We start from the raw sequence: 20,340 nt of genomic DNA, 5'->3' as shown, positions 1-20,340 counted from the left end.
TTTCTAACAAGATACTAATCTTTGAGGATGGTGGTCCACAATACCACACATTGCTCACTTCATAGCTACATACATTTAAAGTTTTAGCGTTGCCTAGAATAGCTGTTATAGCCAGCTAACCGCCTGTAATGCCATTTTCCATACAAAAATGTATTCTTTAATCTATTTTATCTAATTACTTTATAACATTTATTCCTTAAATAATACATTTATCTTACCTGGGGCCCAACAACACCTCCTGGACCTGGTGGACCAGTTTTTCCTTGGAAACCCTGAAGAAAACATTACAGAGCCTTATTTATACAGTTTACAAAACCAATGCAAAAAACACAGCTTATCATTGAAACCCAAGTAAAGAAACTGAGATTCCACTTGAATTTACTTCAGCTGATAAGAATGGCTTTAGAGTTTGGCTTGGTATTACCTTGATGGAGGAACAAAGGGCTTTTAGGTTATATTCACAATCAAGGATATATTCTATTGCATTACAATGCTGGCTTTTTGTAGTAAAATGCACATTCTTTTGGTGTATTTTATACCATATTGATCTCTCCCTTAAGTAGATATTGAGATAATATGATACGATTTCATAGCTTTTAGTCTTTACTGACTCAGAGAGACATGCAACAAAGGGTAGAATCAAACCAGACTATCAGGACGTGTATGTACAAACCATAGACAATGGTACAATATTTTACCCTGATGGATCATTTGCATTCTGGCTCCATTTCAATAGACATATGCTGAGAAAAACCGACAGGAGCAGGAACTTGTTTATGAATGTTTTTGAAGGTAAAAAACATCCCAATCGACCCTTAACTTTATTCTTTTAATACTAATACCATGCCAGAAATGTTAGAGCCATTAATGCAGTATCTATCTCTTCGGTCTTTCCTATCACATCACCACTAGATGAAGTATCACATGACCTCAGAGTTGGACCATTGTAATTAAGATTCATGGTGCAGACAGGCAACAGAGGGACGCAAAGCAGACGAAGGGCACTTGACATGACATTGACAATGTCAAGAAGCAGATAATTCTTTAAGGAGCATACCAAATAGAAGACATAAATGTATAATAGGATGCTAACGGTGAGTTACTCTTATTAAGAGTGATGGGTTCCTATATGAACACAAAAACAAACAGTTCGGGTTATCTTGACATGACACATTCCTGTATTTCTTTTTCGTTGTCACTGGTTGGAGGGGGATGGGGATACGTTGGATAAAGTGATGTCAGAAAAGTCCATACACACAAACTTGCTAATATTTGAATCCAAATGTGATGACAATTATGGAGTTGTTTGCTTGGTTATTTGATCAAACCACCTTGACAGTCCCGAAGAAAAGTAGCATTTCTTTTTTAAATTAATCTCCTAATCTCTTGTTTTTCTTCAACATTGACTGTCGCCTGTTTTGTCATGAATATTAAATGTTATATTGAAATGCTTGAAAATACCTAATTTGAAGCCAAGTTATCATAGGCTTTGAATTATCCATAAGCAATCGTTGTTTATTTGAATATTACTGTGTCATTGATATTATGTGATATTGTGTAAACCCTAACCCTTCGTAGTGCCAATCTATCAATCTAAGTAAATTATACATTCAATTTTATTGTTTATAATATTATAATAATAACATTAACATCATTGTAAATGTATACTACCTACGCAGCACCAACCAATAAAGAGCCAAAGCAAATACGTAGCTGGTTAATTAAGTAGAGCATCTGACAGCAAAGAGGTTCCCTTAATGTTTTGCTGATGGTTGATTTGCCAAACCAGAGCTAACACTGGTGAATATAGTGGCTTGACTTTAGTCTGCTAGCAAGACACCTGTCTGCTGAATTTGTAACGAGGCGTCCACCAGCATCACATTAGCCACAACTTCATGAGCCGATGCTATTCCGACAGTGTGTTAACAACAGTATTCAGCTTTAATTTTTCAAATGAACAACTACTTTTTCAGCTATTCAAATCGGCCATTGCTGTATTTTTCTGTTGCCTGCACAAAATCAAGCAACTATGCCATGCATTTGGTAGCAAAAGTTGACATTCACAGCCCATGATTGATTTGCATCGCAGTATTCCATAAAGAAACTTAGGCAGATTCAAACAGCAGAACAGGACAAGCCAAAAAAAGACAGAAGTTGTTCAACATCTCAAGCATCGACTCCAACACTGCAGTATAAGTCAGATGAGTTTCTGTCTGCTGGGAGAGGAACAATCCAATCTGCATTGGCTTCAGTCTTCTTCCACCTACTCAATACTCCCCAGATATTAACCCAGTGATGTTTAGAAGGCAGCCATTAAGTGAGTGAATACAGCAGTAGTGTGGAGACAAAGAATGGTATCTTTAACATATCTTTTTAAACTAATGGAGACAAACTCAAAGGGGTTTTCGGTGGACAGTGATTTCCATTTTGACTCTGACTTTTCTACTGATTTCCATTTGATCTTTAAATCCCTCAGTCAACAAACTCCATACATAATCAAATTTCATTGAGGTATTGCATTTTATAACACATTTGTAACGTATTATCCCACAACCAAAGTTTTCAAATCTTAGCTCTTAGAAGTCCAATCCTGGCTGACTTGTGACTCCAGGCCTACTGTATTGATTACCATGTTGTGATTTATGGTGATGTATTATTCAACGGAAACCCTCAGGCCATGCTGTTAGAGAATCGGCCCTGTTTCAGAGACACCAACTCAAATCTTTATTTGCACTTCCTCAGAAGGAACTTGCATTGCTGGGAATGGGCGCCTTTGAGCATCTTTATTGCTGTGATCTATCCTCATACTGGATGCTTGTGGAGCATGTTCATCAGCGCATAAATCTACAGCCATAAACACCTTAATGAAGACTATCGTTGCTTGAATGGCAGCAAAGGCAGGGAAGCAATCATGTGTGGTGTATTACGTTATCTATAGGAAAGAAGCACGCAGAAAGGGGAAGCTTTAATGATAGAGGTGATGATCTTTCAAGCTTTTAGTAGAATGTATTGCCTTCTGAGCCTCGTCAAACCAAGGTGCACTGACGCATACCAAGTACAGAGGAATCGAAGTTGGGAGCAGGGAATTGCAAATAGATGTGATCAAGTCAAACTTTGCTTTGTTTGTGTTTATTGTCAGATAAATCGTATGTCCCGGGGGATATGCCATATATGCATCAGAGATCTTCAGCACATATTTATGTAACTTCATTTTGAAAAAACAACAACACATGAGCCACTGTTCCATGCTGCTGCAACAAATGCTATGTCTGCATGTTTTGTTTTATTCTCAGTTACAGTATAATTGCTCAATTATTTTAAAACAGGCAAAAGACAACTTGCTGCAACTGGACAATCTAAGTTCAGCATCCTTAAGTAATAACACGATAGAAGCTGCATTAGAAAAGGATGATGCCTCAGCTCACTCTTGTCCAACTCTTTGAGATAGGAGTCTGATCCGTCTGGATTTACACAGACAAAATGCAGTGTGTGTGTGTGTGTGTTTGTGTGTGCGTGTATATGTGTGCATGTATGCGCATATGTGTATATATGTGTGTGTGTGTGCGCAAATAGAGACGAGACACACAAGGGCTTTGTCTTTACAGATTTGCTGTAAGAGACATGTCTGCCTCTTTGGCATTCCACTGAGATGTTGTATCACTGATTATAAACCCCTACATACAAGAGCAATAGAGATAAAATGTGGAGGAGGAAGAGTAGGGAGATTCAATTGAAGTGCAGCTCTCTGATTGGGAGGATCAAATCTGTCCTGCAATCGAAAGGCAATTTGAAGGATGCAAGCTAAAAAGGTCTTGTTGGCAACTCTAACCTACGTTTTTCAAAACTCATTTTTTTTGGGATTAGAACAAGATTAGACTGAGTACTGAGAGGAGATTCTTGATTCAAGCATTTCAGAAAAACTCAAAAAGTTATGAGTTGTATTCGCTCAGTGGAAATATGACAAATCTGTCATATAAACAGTGAGAAATTATATATTGAGTTTCCAGCTCAATGTAAGGTCTGCTGTCACTACATTCATCAGGAAGTTAGAAGCTGAGCCTGATGGGAGTCATGCAGGCGATTGAAAGCTCAAACAGGATATTGCATCTTTAGGACTCACCGTCTCTCCTCGCTGACCAGGGTGTCCGGGCAGTCCGTCCTTTCCAGGGGGTCCCTGTTAGGTAGGAATCAAGATACACACTTAGTGGGTAACCATGTACATTCGTACCAAAGTGGGTAATGGCATTATGATATTGGCTTTATTGCTGTAAAAAAAAGTTGAATAAATTCCAAGCAATGAGATTTTATCATTGCAATATTGTGCAAATGCTTTGTAGGCACAGTATACGTTACAGACATCATTATCAGACTGGCACAGTTATAGTTAGACTCCAGGAACACTAATGAAAAAATAACAGGTTCTCTTTTTTTAGCTCAATGGAAGAACATGACTGGCTGAGGGCTAAGAGACAGCTATGAATGTAACCTGAATCGATAGGTGGAAATTACCACTTGTCTCCTGCCTAGACTGGGGAGTTAGAAAATGGGTTCTGCTTCAGTAACAGTTAGACTAATAAACCATGCACAGGATTAGGGATATTTCTATGTGTTCCTGCACCCCGTGAACTCCTCAAATTGAATCAATTCCGACTTATGATGTTTGCAAATTAGGCTACTTAGCCACTGAGACAGTGGAAAGATGAGAGGAAGTAAGGCTGTAGACAATGCACATCATCCTTACTGTCGGTTTTACCGTACAGTAGATTGGACTATCAAGTGTTCAGAAAGGAGAAATACTTACAGGGGGGCCCTTTGGTCCAGAGAAGCCCACTGGCCCCTGAGGTCCTTGAGGTCCCTGCAGTGGACAAACAACAGTCATGAGAGGGCTTAAAGTATTGTGCAAAAGGTAAAACAGAACAAAAAATAACCAGAACATGTTTAAAAGTTGGAACGATATAACGTGGCCATATGACTATTTCCAGATCAGCTTGAAAAAGTACATTTAAGGTTTTCAGTATAAAAAATTATTAAAATCATTGCTGTCAGGGGAGTCATTGTGCACCAGGTCAGTAGTGAGCACATTGGAGGGGCACACTTTTGGTCACACTCTTTTATCAGTCATAATTTAGATTTCTGACTTGGCTTCATTTTAGAATGTAATTGTGGTGATTTGTGATTAAATGAAAAGGTAGGGAAAAGGTAGTAATTTTATGAGCTAGACAATAGATCAACAGTGTGTTTCTTTCCTGTACCAGGGTTTTGATTATTAGCATATGCCTTATATCTACACCATGAAAGGCAGACTTACCATGAGCTATGAGCCACAAGTCACTATCATATCAACCTTGTTTTAAGAAAAACAGCTTGTCACACAATGTTACGGAGAAGTACTACCCACAATTCTAAGCGTAACAGCGATGTCTCTGATTGCTGGAGTTCACTGGTAATGTGTTCATGCAAGTGAAAAATGAGACGAATGAAGAGAGGGAAATGGGATCTACATTAGCACATAAACAGGGAGGGAGGGAAAAGAAGTCACATCCACAACATAACTGACGGATGTTCATATTCAACAGTTGTTATTGAAGTTTGTTAGAGGGAAATGTTTGTTGATGAGGTGAAAATATGTTTTTGGAAAGCTACTTTACAGTATATCGTTGAGTTAGTATTAGTATGCGTAACCAAATTATTAGTATATCGTGTTTTGGAGCTATCTCAGTTTTTGAAATATTTTTTCTTCATAGAAACATGAACTGCTGCTGCAGAGCAGTGTGGACAGAGTTCACAACATTTCAGTTTATACTGCTGGGGTTTGACAACTGTGAATCTCTCAGAATAAAGTCCACCTTCATAGAATCATGTATGGCAAAAGACAAAAGCTGTATATCAACTTCTGTTTCCAAAGTTTATTTAAACTTGCTTTAACCCCTGATGCCCAAATTCAAAACTCAAAAATCCAGTTGATTCAGGTTGATTGTAACGAACCCACAAACTGACCTAAAGCTTAACAGTTGAGCATTAGTGAAACCAATGGACTTAATGAAGCTTAACCTTTATTTAATTATGCTAGTGAGGCATTGGAAATACCGAATGTAACTGTTTTTTTTACTGTACCTGGTTGTGTAGTTCACATGGAGAGCAAGAGATGCCTTTACACAGTTACTGAGACCCACTACATTCTTATTTTTGCTTTCATCTAACAGAGATCGCTTTCCTTGCCCTCATCATGCTTTGTCACAGTTGTAAAAAGTCCATTTCTTAGAAAAATGTCAATGCAAACTGAGCATTTGCTGCAGCTGCTTTTCTTGCTTGACACTTTCTTTGGAATTCACTGGATTCCAATCAATATTTCACATTTTCTTTGTTACACAACAAAATAAAAAAGCACTAAAACACTACTGGAAATCTAACAAAATTTAATGGAAGGCATTAAATAAGGTGGCACTGCTGGAAGGCTTTCAATGTGAATCAACACCAGAGATTGTTATTTTGCTACCGAGTTAGCCAATGCATTCATTGCTCAATAGAAATTCCTATCAATCCGGATTTGGGCAATTTTCTTTTCTTTTCTTTTTTGTCGGAGCCTCAGTGACACTGCAAAATGAGAAGTGTACTCATTTACAACTCCAAGAACCAACCTGGCAAAGCTAAGGGTTTAAAAAATAGAGATAATTCTGTCTGTTAGATAAAGGTAGGAACAAGAATATGGCATGCAAGCAAAACCCCAATGACATCAACTGTTCTACCGAGTTAGCCAACTCATTCATTGCTCAATAGAAATTCCTATCAATCCGGATTTGGACAATTTTCTTTTCTTTTCTTTTTTTTGTTGGAGCATCAGTGACACTGCAAAATGAGAAATGTACTCATTTACAACTCTGAGAACCAACCTGGCAAAGCTAAGGGTTTAAAAAACAGAGATAATTCTGTCTTTAAGATAAAGGTAGGAACAAGAACATGGCATGCAAGCAAAACATCAACTTTTCTACATGGCAGTATGTGTACAGTTTGTTGCAAAGGTTGCTGAAACCACTAAACCTATTTATTTCTTTTGGGGTAAAGAATACTTCATAGAACAAAGAATCACAAACCCAAATGAAATGAGAGTTAATTAAAGTCATTGTTTTTGAATAACTCTGAATCTATTGCTTCTTAATTCTGTCCAGTTAACCCTTGCTTATCTTCTTGTCTTTCTAGAAAACGGAGAAGGAGAAATCTGTGGAAGAGCCGGACACTCGAAACGTCACTACTTTACATCATTCCTTCTAACACTATCTTGTTGGTGTGCAGATCTATCGTTATTTCTTTCATTCCCACTGGGAACTAGGGATGTGCATGTCTTTCTTACTGAATGGCTTTAGACAGTATAATAGACTTACTCTCTCACCAGGCCCGCCTGGAGGGCCATCGTTGCCTGCTGTGCCCTGCAAAAACATCAACAAATCATCGTCAGTGAACGCTGAGGTGTGTTTTGACACTACACATATTTGGCATGAGGCTCGATGGGAGCAGAGGAAGGCAGAATTGTTCAGAAATCTGTGTCAAATCAGCGAGAGGGTAATGTTTTGTTGTGGTTGATATAGCTGGTGTACCTTGGGACCAGGTTTTCCCGTCGGACCTCTGGCTCCTCGACCCCCACGAGGACCCTGCAGAGAGAGAAATACTCAGTCAAACAGAAGCGTGGTAATAATATGACTATGTACAAGTTACAGCAGTCTAATCTGATGATGACATCCTTAAACTGTTCACATAATTCAGTTCAATACAAGATGATTTGAAACCATTTAATTTGTTTCATTAATCATGGAGTGGAGTGATAAATACATACGGTTGGACCTCTTTGACCTCTTGGACCAGATTTGCCTGCAATGCCCTGTTAGATGACAAAGGAAATACATTTGAGGCACTCACACATACTGTACTTCCTATGTGCCCTTATTCCACATGAATCCAATTCTGACAGCCTCAACATCGGCCCTATATAAAAGAGTTAAATCACTTTGACGATGACAAACAGCCACAGAAGTTGTTTTCATGTTACAGATAACTAAAAGAGTACTTGGGTAAAATAACATTTATCTGATGTTTCAGTGCGTCGAGTCAAGTCTTATCTCCATTAGTCAAATATAATATTGATAATATGAAAATATGTAATCTTGGGCTATGGCCACTAATATGTTTGTTAGATATTAGAGAACAAGGAAACAGCAGGTTACTGTTTCAGCACCAAATGTCCACTAAAGCAGAGGAAACCAACCGCCAACAAATGTAGGGGAAATAATTCGACAACAGCTGGGAATAGCTTTTTGGACAAAATAATATTTTATGAAAAAAGCATTGAGTGTTTAATTTTGGCTTCTAGCCTTTGCATGAGTGAGATAATGTACTTCTAAGTGTCCATTAAATGGTTCTGATGTACTCAACTAAGGCAATAGCTAATTTCCTAACACCACTTTATCCATTGATTTAAAATATATTCTTCTATCACTAACTTCATGAATCAATAGTTGTATTAAGGTGAATCAAGATAAGCCAGGGATATTTTAGCTATATTATAAAGTTAACTGTTTAAAGTAAAACCTGCACTGTGAACTATTTCTCAGCAATTCTCAACATTATGTGAGAGCAACATGTTTTTTTCAAGACTAAAAATGGGGAAAGGGGCTCAATGAAAGCACAATTGTTTCCGCGTCTTTTGTTCTCTCCCCAGCATTGATTCTGCTGCCGTTGTTTTTTTCTGCCAAGTCACCATACAGATGCCTTTATAATAGCAATCAATTTTTTTTTTGTGCTCGGATATGATGGCGTGGTGATTTTCGTACACAAACAGGCACAGTGTGTGCTGTGTATTCAGTGAGCGTTTGTTTTCTTACCCTGGCTCCTTTCTCGCCGTTGGCTCCAGGGAAGCCAGGGAAACCACTCGAGCCCTGTCAATAGAAGCGGGAGATATCAAGGGGGGAACACATGAGAGATAATGGATGGGTCAGGACATGAATGATAATGAGAGCTCATCCTGTATTTATCTGCACTACTGTTACATAGCATCTTCATAAAGTCATACACCAGGGCATTTGTATGAAATTCCATGAATTTAGCATGACCTTTGACATATAAGACTGTTGTTCCTTCCTGATATTCTCAAAATTGTCTCTACTTCAGTTGGGTTGAAAACCACCATATATTACAATAAACATGTGTAAACTGTAAAACACATCCTCCAAACTGTTGTGAAGTCAAAGTTTTAAATAGAGATATCCTAACATTTCCCTCCTTCCCAAGAGAATATATCAAATTCACAAACTTCCCCGACTCTGGTTTCTCTAAAATGTTTATCAAGCTGGTAGAATAGAGGAAGTTTCTGAGGCGAATGCTCTACACTTATATGATTATGTGGGGAACACACTCAAACACACACACACAAAGAGAGGAGGACTTTGAAACAAAAGGCTTAGCGTAAAACCCTGTGAACACAAGGCAAGGTGACATGATTTTTTCTTTAGTCAAACTCTGTGAACAGGGGATTAAAAGCAGCTTACCCATTCTGCAGCACCTCACCACATGCCGCATTGGGGACATTCAATAAAAATTTAAATCAATGACAAACCATGTAAGATTTCCACATTCCCTACTGTTCGATTATGTCTTGTGAGCTATTGTCTCTATAAAATTTGGCACTGTCAATCTTCAATTGTGTCATGTTTTGAGATTGTGAGTCATTTTCAGACATACAAAAGCTCTCACAGAAACCTCAAAAGTTTATACATTTAAAATCACAAATGTTCCACTTTTGCTCCTTACTGTAATACGCACTCTGGGGGATGTTACTGGTCTGACAACCTCAGACATCAGAGTCTGAGCATCAGTATAAAAACACACAAGCACAAACACACTTCTCTTTGCAGTATTCTGATAATAACAAACCATATACTGTGGTTACTAAGTCCCATGGGCCGTCCTTAGACATGCCTTTGGCACTGCTTCATCAGAATCCAAGCTGGCACCACATCTCAACACCTGCTCATGTTCACTTATACAGACTCTTACAGGAGCTGCTTCTGTAGGATCATGATACATATAGGTAACCTAACCATGAGTGGATGGTGGAAAGCCGGTGTAATGACGTGAGGAATAAGCAAGTGCAAGGTGAATGAGTTTATGAAATAATCTTACATGATACAGCGCCTATAACGAATGCATAATTTCACGTCTGCGTGCAGCTGTTGCAAGGATCTAAATGATCAATAGTTTGCTCTTTGCTCTGGTAAACTCTGCTGAACACTTTCATAGAAGTAAAGACTGTCACATTTTAAAATAAGCAAACCGAGGTGATGCGTAGTTTTTTTTTTACATCAATGAATCACCAAAATAACTTGTAAGACATTGGTATGATCCGCATGATTTCCAAAACCGTGAACCACTGTCAGCCTCTAAACCACATTTTACAGTGTGTGCCACAATGGCAGACTTGACAGGAAATCTGCATTGTTTTACAGCGAAGAACTCAATCGCAGCTAAAAGGATTAACAGAGTTTGTGTGTTGAGGAGAATCAGTGGTTATGGGGCATGTCTTAATTTCAAGAAACACTAGAGCAAACTGCTGCAGAATGAGAATTGTATCAGTTTACAAAAATGTGCCTTTGTAATTGTGCAAATAAGAACTGTCAGTTATTTATATTAAAAATCAATCTTGCACTTTTTTCTGAGACAATACCCTATATTAATAATACGTAATAAGTGATGATTTTACGAATGGCTAATGGATAATTACTAAAGGATACCAGATCAGTTATAAGGAATCACTCAGATTTAGTTTTGGGGTTGTCAGGTTGTGAAAGAGCCCTTTGACTGTTGTCTATGCTTTTCTATTGGGTAACAATGATAAGACATATTGATAATGCTCACTGGTTTCTCAATTTCTAATAAGCCATTAAGTCTGCCATTAACAAATGTTAATATGCTGGAATAATAAATGCATGTGGCTCAAAATGCTCTGCAGCACCTTTCCAGAAGGCAAGTTGTCTCACAGTCAATTGGCCTTTCTGATAAATTAAAGATCTAAAAAGACAAAACAAGTGTCAGCTGTGGGAGGATTAACACCAGCCAAAGGGTGTTTTTTTTTACAGCCTGGCAACACAAGAGATGTGAAGCAAAAAGTGATGTATCACCCATAAATAAAGACATTAGTTACTACTCACTGTACAAACTCTAGAAAGTGGCACTTCTTCAGGGGCTATCCTTAGAAATAATATCAGGCATGCTTCACTTCCAGAGCTGTCACTTCAACAAAGCTGCAACATGTACTGCACAAATCACGAGCACTAAACATAACAGAGCATTTAATAAAACACCCCTTAAGTTACCTTAGGTCCTTGTCTTCCTGGATAACCTGGCAATCCTGGAACGCCCAGTTTACCCTGAGAGACATTAACAGCAAAAGTCATCAGCCCAGCGATATAACGTTACTTAACAAAACATATAATTCTTTTAGCAACTTTTCATCATCATAAGTCATTGAGCCCTATTACCTTTTCTCCAGCAGGACCAAGGGGACCTGACTCTCCGCCGGGGCCCGCTCGTCCTTTGGGACCCTCCGGACCATCCTCTCCACGGGACCCCAGCATGCCAAGCTCACCCTATAACACACACGCAGAAGATCACAATTATGTTTGCCTCCATGTAAAGAAGACTGATCTGACTGGACATGTAGGAAGTTATTTGTATGCCAGAGGATGCTCCTCACCCGGTCTCCTTTGATTCCCATGTCTCCCTTGAAACCTGGGAAACCATCTTCACCCTTAAATGACACAAAAAGAAGTTATTGTATTCGAAGGTAATTGTTCGGTTATTTCATTATTTTGTTATTCAGGGCATTTGTTTATTTCCCACTAGGAGACTTTGATGGATATTTTCCTTTGTTTTACTGGGGAACTTATTAGGTCCCCTGACATTTTTTACTTAATGAACATCTGTTCAAAATCCAGCCTGCTCCTTTTCACTCGATGGATTTCAGGATGGATGCTGCTATCTGCTGGCCACACAGTGGAACAGCATATGAAAGGCACCGTGTTAAGCTGCTGAGCTGGGCTTTAATTACAAGGCATACTGTATGCTCTACGTTTAGCATCTGCACCAACTCATTTGAGGCATTTGGGATATATTCATGAAATAGATTCATGTATATCCACTGCTCAGATACAACCTTTTTCCCAACATTATTTAGCAACACTTTGAATGCAGTACAGTGAAACCAAATATTAATTTTGTGAGTATTGTTACTGAACCGAAACTGTCTCAGAAAAACATAACCAAAAGGATGCTGAAGGATGCTATTCACTTGAGACAGACCTCTGTTTTTTCCTTGACACCTTCTCTTTCTAGTCTGTCACCTGCCCATGTTTCCAACCTTATCTGATGCATTATGCAGCACTGTGCATGACAACACAGAGAACACAAACACACACACACACACACACACACACTCACACGCACGCACGCACGCACGCACGCACGCACGCACGCACGCACGCACGCACGCACGCACACACACACACACACACACACACACACACACACACACACATGCACCTGAGGTATATCCTTTATTCATAACAAACCCTTTCTCCTCAAGGATAGGCTTTTGAATTGCTTGCTACAGTATTAATAATTCAATGATTAAAAAAAAAACAAACTCAAAACTAATTTGAATGCCTGTCATTATGGTGAGAATACCACTCCTCAGTCCGACCGTGGATTTTAGACAGCAGTATAACTGTATTGATCTTAAATTAATGTCATGCATATTAAAAGGCAGCTTCGTTTAAATTCTGCGTGGTGACACACACAGTCACACACTTCAAAAGTGCTTGAGATGGATTGCAGTGTTTTTTAACAACCAAAAGCCTCCGGCATGACAGCTTTACATTCAATAACTGATTGAGGGTCGTTCCATGAAAGTCTCTACTGAAGATGGCCATCAGCTGACCTCTACATGGTGCTGTCAGGCTGCAGCAGCCGTCCACTCCAGCTCAAAAGAGCCAAAACAAAGTTGGGAGGGCAGATGGAGGGTAGACAGCCACCGTAACAGACAGAATATCTGTGACATGAATATATTTACAGGCTGTTCCCAACTTTATGTTGCTGTCTTCCCCTTCATCACAAAGTGAGTGAAGTTTAGGCAAACACTCTGATAGAGGGCGTGTTGAAACTTTAGCCTGCTGATTCAACTTGTCAAAGTACTTTATAAACAGCACTTTCAACACAACATGGAGATCTTAGTTGGATCGCTATGATATTGTAGATTGGCGAGAGCACATTTTAGTAAAGCATTTGAAATTGTGTGGTCGTGGGTCAGAATATTTACTTAGTCTTTGTTGACAAAACTCTAGAATTCTTTCTCGACAATTGGTTGTGTGATCACATTAACATACACCGTATGATGCGTAACCTTTTTTGCTGCTCAGTGGCTATATCCTGGGTGGTAAATTCATAAATGATGTGGAAACAACTGAGCATTTTAAAAAGTGTATACCTTCTCTCCCTTTCCCCCTTTGAGACCACGGACGCCATCAGCACCCTATTGGACAGGACAGAGAAATTAATGAAACACACGAAAGACAGAGAAAAGAGAAACCTAATCAAATGCTCACATGATCATACTGAAACCATACCTTGACACCACGTGGGCCAGGATAACCAATAGGACCCTGTGGACCTGATGGACCCTGGAGAGTAGAAAACAGTGCTTGGTTACCATAGTGAATGCAGAAGCCTGAAAATATGTTTCTTGATCCAAAGATAAATAAAAATGTTAATGCCGAGCACTCATCTGGGGGTACGTTTAAAATGAGTTTAAAACACATTGGTAGTCTTTACACTGCAGCACAAACACATGCAAATAAATACATTTCTTAAATATCCCTCTTAAATACACCTACCAGGGCGCCTTTCTCTCCAGCTGGGCCTTCCTTACCAGGATGACCCTGTAAAAAATAAAAAGCAGTTACAAAGTGGTTAAAAGCTGTTGTTACAATGTTGTTTTTAAAAAACACACTTGACAAAGTGAATGGTGTGAACAAATGTGTTATTCAGCTAGTTGATGTGACTATTTATGATGTTGGAACCTTTTTATAAACAGGACATGCATGGCGTTAAAATTATCCTGATTATATGATGCTAATGGCTTGTTTTCCTGGAGTCCAAAATCCCTGATAAGAGCGGCCTAACTGCTCGAAGCCCCCTTGTCTTGTTTACCATGCATCTAAAGAGCTTCATTGTTAAAACTCACACAGAGTAACCTGGATGAAACCTAAGATGCCTGAAATTCAAACCAATGCTGAGCAGAGTTGAATCCATATAAAACGCGGTCAAATACTTGTGTATTTTGTCTGATTCACATCAACAACACAGGTTTTGTTCCCCTGATCCTCTATGTGAAGGACATGTCAGTTTGCACTCAATGTTGTTTTTTTCTGCAGCACGAGCGGTTCTGTGTGTTACCTAGCAGCCACTAGTGTGGTGGCCACGGCTGATGTCAGGGTGATGGGGCAGGTAGACATGCCCATGAAAACAGCCCGATACACACCTTCACATACACACATGTGGGGAAATGTAGCTCTGAACACCTGGCACTTTCAATTTGAAGTGTGAGGTCGAGGCAGAAGGCTGTAAATCTCCAGGCTCTGGGGCCTGAGGGCAACTAGGAGCTGCCCGCCTCTTGAACTTACACACCTCTCCTAGCGAGGGCAAAGAGGGAAGAATGACATGATCTACTACAGGTCTAGAATAACAAAATCAAAGGCACATGTATTATGTGCCTTTGCCTGGAGAGATTCATAGGCACAGTTCTGCAGTGTTTCACAAGAAACCTCATCAAAACAGTGTCTCCGCAATCTACACACAGTTTATCGCAAAATGCAGTTTGCTTAGCGTTGTCTTGCTACAAATATTTTCGTTTTTAGATTGGGATTGGTAGTTAAATCAAGATCTTTAAACTGAATATAAACTATAAATTAATATAATGAACGTTATTTTTTGTTTATAAACATGCCTGTTTACTGATAACATGTTACACAAAGCTCTTCATCGACACGCTGGGGTGTTCAGCAACTTGTATGCTGAATATGCTTGGAAACCATGGGGCTGGCAAAAATGACATCTACCTGACCTGCATCACATGCCCATATATTGTGTATCGTTTGATGAGGATATTACAGGCCATCAAATCTGGTTTAATAAGGGCGATATTCAAGCATACTTGAGAATTACTCAGAATGTTACCACCTCAACATCCATCACCCCAGTGTCCGAGGTTTGGGAGGATGTTTTTGGAGTAAAGTGGTGTCATAATTCTTTGTGTGTGTGTACAAGACTGATATATTGTATGTACGTATTAAGGTGATAAGAGCACGCACAGGAGGCCCATCAGCTCCAGGTAATCCAGACAAGCCCGACCTGCCCTGAGGTCCCTGTGTGGGGAAAAGACAAAGACATACAAGGTTACAGATCAGAGGTTACTGTATTAACTAGCCTGGGAAATCTATTACCCAGGCCGCAGTGCCGGATCCAACACGCCGAACAAAATATTTTATGACCTTTCCTTTGTAAATTCAAATGAAGAGTGCAGACTGTCCCTGATTAATCATGGCTAATCATATGAGTTTCACTACACATGTTCAGTTTAAGCAAAAAGCAAGAAACTTGATGTTAAAATACAAAATGACAAGATGTTCGGTGGGATTTTGTTTAATATAGCTAACTAGAAAGCATCTTGTTTAAACCAGTACAATTACATAGTTTGACTGTTGATATTAAAATGTATGTTGTTATTATTGGGCTTCAGTTTTGAATCTACTCCTCCACAGAAAAATAACAAAACAAAAAAAAGGTTACATACTTTTTCACCAGGTGGTCCAATAGGGCCTTGAGGACCAGGAAGACCCTATGACAGACAGAGACACAAAGAATAAAAGTCTGTTGCTATAGCAACAACAAGCATGCTCTCTCTCAACCACACACTAACACACAAGCGCACGTACACACACACACACACACACACACACACACACACACACACACACGATCACACACGCAGGCATATGCATACACACACACACACACACACACACACGCGCATACACACGCATACAAGCTGGTTAAACTGAGTTTTTGGAATTCTAAATAGCTGAGCTAGTGACGGATTGTTAAGCTCGTACTTTCCTGTGTGTGTATGTGGGTGTGTGTGTGTGTTTTGTGTGTATGTATGTGTATGTGTGTGTGTGTGTTTGTGTGTATGTATGTGTATGTGTGTGTGTGTGTGTTTGAGTGTGTGTGTGTGTGTGTGTGTGTGTGTGTGTGTGTGTGTATGTGTGTGTGTGTGTGTGGGTGTGTTTGTGTGCATCGGTAAGTTTTCACATATTTTTGTAAAGAGGGGGGTATGTCGGCATATTAGCATCTAGCATGCTTGTGGTACTGCATACACTAAAATTACTTCAATATTTGTGCATGTATTTCAATGTGTTCCTAGGTGGCTACCTGATGTGTACCATTGTGTGGTTGTGTGTGTGTGTGTGTGTGTGTGTGTGTGTGTGTGTGTGTGTGTGTGTGTGTGTGTGTGTCGCAGGGGTAATTTGAGGCACTGAAGCTTGCTCCAACAGGTGTGGCAGCTTTGCAGGAATTCCACCTACATGAATAAGATGCTTTCAACTGGATCAACCTCGAAACATTCCCCTTCCCAAGATAAACCCCTGAAAAATATTTCAGAAAAATGTGTGTGGGGAGTGTGTGTCTGTGTTTTTGTGGGTGTGTGGGTGTGTGTGTGTGTGTGTGAGACGACAATCTCTTTTGACAAGTCAACGTCTAATGTGATGCCTCAATTACAACATTGTCTTTCACACCTCGAAGGATAAACAACATCACGCCATGCTGTGAGGAGGCATGTTCATCTGTGGATTTAATGAAATTAATCAAAAGCATCTGTAAGCTCACAAACTGTCAACAGTGAATCCAAAGTAAATATGTGTGAGGAGTTATATTCAGCAAAGAGGCCTGAAACAAGTGTGTCTGTGGCCACTTCACTGTACTAACACATGACATCATGATGCATGCATCCACACATCATGCCTTTGCCTTTGTCGGAGGTGTCATGGTGCATTATTGATTGGTTCACCTGTGTCCCGGGGATTCCCTGCTGTCCGGGTGGGCCTGGTTCTCCTTGTGGTCCCTGAAAAAAGATGGAGGCTTTCAAAACAAAATACTAGCCCTCGAGTAATCCTCTGCTACTTGAGTTACACATATTATTGTCACTGTCAACAATCAGCTGGTGAGCATCAAACATTCTGCCTGTCAACAACATTAATAACTATGGCACGTTAACATGCTTTATTGCAATGGGTTGCAGTGCCAAGTGGACTTTTAATTTGTGGAAGTCACAGACTGTAAACTAACTGAATCAAAAAGAATAAATCAAATGACAACATTTGTGTTTAATATTGTATATGGTGATGTGTACATAATGTTTAAAGGTTGTTGGACAGGTACAACCAGACAGATAGATGTTAAGAAAAAGCCTGGTAGTGAATATAACAGAACGGGGATAGCATCAGATGCTATCGCCCATAAGACTATCTCTTAGCTAAGTGGAGTATTCTATTGTGTCAGGATGTGATAACAAAATATACATCGCATCCATGACGAGAACCGTTAAATGCACTCAAGGGCTTGAGGGTGCATCTGCAGGTTCTTGTAAATCCGCATTTTATCCATTAGCTGTTGTTCATTTAAAACCTGCCTGTTATTAGATGGTGCTTATATGAATATCCTTTTAAAAGACGGCTCTCATTCTAGGGCCCTCTGAGGCATAGCAATGACCTTTTATCTCCAGCTGTGTACATTCGAAAGGGATTTTAATAGCCTAACCCAGACAGCGCAAACTTATAGTGTGTGTGCTCGGACGACCTCCTCAAACCCTGCAGCCTGAGGAGCTGGTATAGCAACGTTTTAGTCAGTTTAGTAAGGGTGAGTTGTGTTCATACCATGTTTCCTTTGGAACCTGGAGGTCCGTCAACTCCAGCAACACCCTGCAGAGATCAGAAAAGACTCATGTGTACCTAATATCAATTTGGGTCATAAAGAAAAGGATATCGGAGACAGGATGGTAAAGGTAATGGTACATACCGGAGATCCAGGGGGTCCTGGAGAACCACGGGGTCCCAGTAAACCTCGGGGACCCTATAAAGAAGGAGAAGCAATGACTTATATTCTATGCTCAAAACACTGCTGCATCATTTTCAGTAGGGCAATCTTGTCCTCTGGTGGATACTTTGGTCAGAGACAGATCCACCACCAGAGATCACTTGGAAAGCAAGCTTCAAGATTATCTAGTTGCAACATGTTGGAATCCATATGTTTGGGAAACAAAACCAACAGCAGACAAGCCTTACACTCTCGCCGGGTAATCCTCGGGGCCCGATCTCTCCATCCTCGCCCTGAGGGAAGAAAAAGACACGAGTCAGAGATGTGTATTCAGTTGGTCTTGACTGGAGAGGTTCGACGTTTCATGTTCTGTAAATTCTTCAAATGCAATCTGAAGTAAATATTAATATACTTGTATTGAAACAGTAGATATCTATCGCCGCCTACAATCATCAGCTCTCAAAAGCCTGTTTTATCCAGGGCTTAATCTCAACCTAACTAAACACTTTTGAATGTAGTGACCGCCTGGGGGTGTAGGTGGAGGGTTGAGTGGTGTAGTTAGTTTCATGGGGAGGAAAGGTTAAACACAAACCCTCCTCCTTCCCAGTTGATACGCCCAGCTGTCACTGCCTGAGGGCTGGGCTGGTGGACCACAGCTGATGTCACTGGTTCACCTCAGTTGAGCACAATTCAAATACATTCATAGTCATCATTAAAGAGGAAGTACGTACTCTCTGTCCATCCTCTCCTGGGGCACCTGTGGGTCCCATTGGCCCCAGCTCCCCCTGAGATAAAGAGAGAGAAAGAACATGAGAGAGAAGAGAAAGAGAGACAGAATTCATCATGTTATGAACTGACCTGGCAAAACGGTTTCATTTTTGGTTCCAAAATAAACTGGAACCAATCAGCTCTGGGCTTTTTATACATGTGATGCTTTTTTCTTTCAGCTAGTCTTTTTTTCTGAAAGATATTTTTTTCGGTATGTGTGCTTTATTGAATAGTGATAGCTTGGATACAGAGAAAGAAAGATGGGATGACCCGCAGCAAAGGGCTTGGTCCACTGCATGCTCTACCAGGTGAGCTACCAGGGCACCCCTCTTTCAGCTTTTTTAGAATATGGACATTTTCTGCATCACTCTGCCCGTTACGCTGTTTTCATTTCAAAACTCTTATTATATGGTTTTCCATACACATAGATCATGCAGTTCTATTCATATGGAAATGTTGGGGGGTTTAAAACATTTTTAGATTTATTTATATAGTGACAGAAGGGAAAGGGGTGAGAGTGGGTCGGACTCAAATGCGGGCCACTGTGGTAAGGACGCCTCAGCCTTGGTTACTTTAAAACCTTTTTGTTTTGCCATTATTAAGTTGTTTTCAGTACATTATTATGTTGTAAATCTGATGTAGAGGGGCATCTAAACTGTACGGACCTAAAGAGGGGTCATTAAACTGGGGTGAGAGACAAATGTGACATTTCCGAGTTACCAGTAGAGTTCATCAGGCTCATGCAGTCTACAATAAAATGACACATTTGGATTTATATTTTCTCGCCCTCCACAATGAAGCGATTTCTGTTTCCATGTCTACTTTATGAACAGTGACTCAATCTACAAACGTCAAATATGTCTACCTGGCTTCAGTGCAACACATTCTTAATGATACACTAGGTGCATTAGTGGATAAAAAAATTATAACCTCTTATTCAAATATTCCCCCCGTGACATTGCTGTTATTCACTCATCACACCGAGTTACTTAACATGTTCACTGCAACAGTAAAGGACTACTGTAAAACACTGTTTTTAAGAAGATTAAACTATTTATATTTTGACTCATGAGTTTGACAAACTGAACTGGTGACAACGACCAAACTGCACTCACCCTGTGTCCCTTTTCACCAGGCAGTCCAGGAAGTCCATCAAAGCCTCTGTCACCCTTTATGGAGCAGAGGATGTCACCAGATCACACAACATTACCACACATCAAAGTCCTCATGGGCGGCAGTATGCTCGCAGCAATGCTTTATAAGATATAATATATTGTTTTTATTTGTGCTTAGTCAGATGAGAAGTTTTGTCATGGCATATGGTACCTTAGAGCCTGACTCTCCGGGCATTCCACGGCCACCGTCAGCCCCGGAACGGCCCTG

General features: G+C 39.9%; 1 protein-coding gene across 4 annotated transcripts in view; it reads right to left on the bottom strand.

The window, feature by feature from the left end:
- The window catches only part of col11a1a (collagen, type XI, alpha 1a), an 84,947-nt gene that overhangs the window by 30,851 nt on the left and 33,756 nt on the right, over positions 1-20,340 (bottom strand). For all 4 annotated transcript variants that reach the window (XM_083936091.1, XM_083936089.1, XM_083936092.1 and 1 more), the window contains 22 exons: positions 20,284-20,337; positions 20,073-20,126; positions 18,921-18,974; positions 18,438-18,482; positions 18,172-18,225; positions 18,030-18,074; positions 17,165-17,218; positions 15,893-15,937; positions 15,411-15,464; positions 13,935-13,979; positions 13,668-13,721; positions 13,529-13,573; positions 11,741-11,794; positions 11,526-11,633; positions 11,361-11,414; positions 8,874-8,927; positions 7,829-7,873; positions 7,593-7,646; positions 7,380-7,424; positions 4,802-4,855; positions 4,121-4,174; positions 219-272 (listed from right to left, as the gene is read on the bottom strand). In XM_083936091.1, coding sequence (XP_083792217.1) covers positions 219-272; positions 4,121-4,174; positions 4,802-4,855; positions 7,380-7,424; positions 7,593-7,646; positions 7,829-7,873; positions 8,874-8,927; positions 11,361-11,414; positions 11,526-11,633; positions 11,741-11,794; positions 13,529-13,573; positions 13,668-13,721; positions 13,935-13,979; positions 15,411-15,464; positions 15,893-15,937; positions 17,165-17,218; positions 18,030-18,074; positions 18,172-18,225; positions 18,438-18,482; positions 18,921-18,974; positions 20,073-20,126; positions 20,284-20,337 — 1,179 coding nt within the window. The remainder of the gene's footprint in view (positions 1-218; positions 273-4,120; positions 4,175-4,801; positions 4,856-7,379; positions 7,425-7,592; positions 7,647-7,828; positions 7,874-8,873; positions 8,928-11,360; positions 11,415-11,525; positions 11,634-11,740; positions 11,795-13,528; positions 13,574-13,667; positions 13,722-13,934; positions 13,980-15,410; positions 15,465-15,892; positions 15,938-17,164; positions 17,219-18,029; positions 18,075-18,171; positions 18,226-18,437; positions 18,483-18,920; positions 18,975-20,072; positions 20,127-20,283; positions 20,338-20,340) is intronic.

Source organism: Echiichthys vipera (genome assembly GCF_963691815.1).
Source record: "Echiichthys vipera genome assembly, chromosome: 21".
NCBI classification, from domain to species: domain Eukaryota; kingdom Metazoa; phylum Chordata; class Actinopteri; order Perciformes; family Trachinidae; genus Echiichthys; species Echiichthys vipera.
The sequence above is the reverse complement of the archived record's forward strand: the minus strand, read 5'-3'. Positions and strand labels throughout refer to the sequence as shown.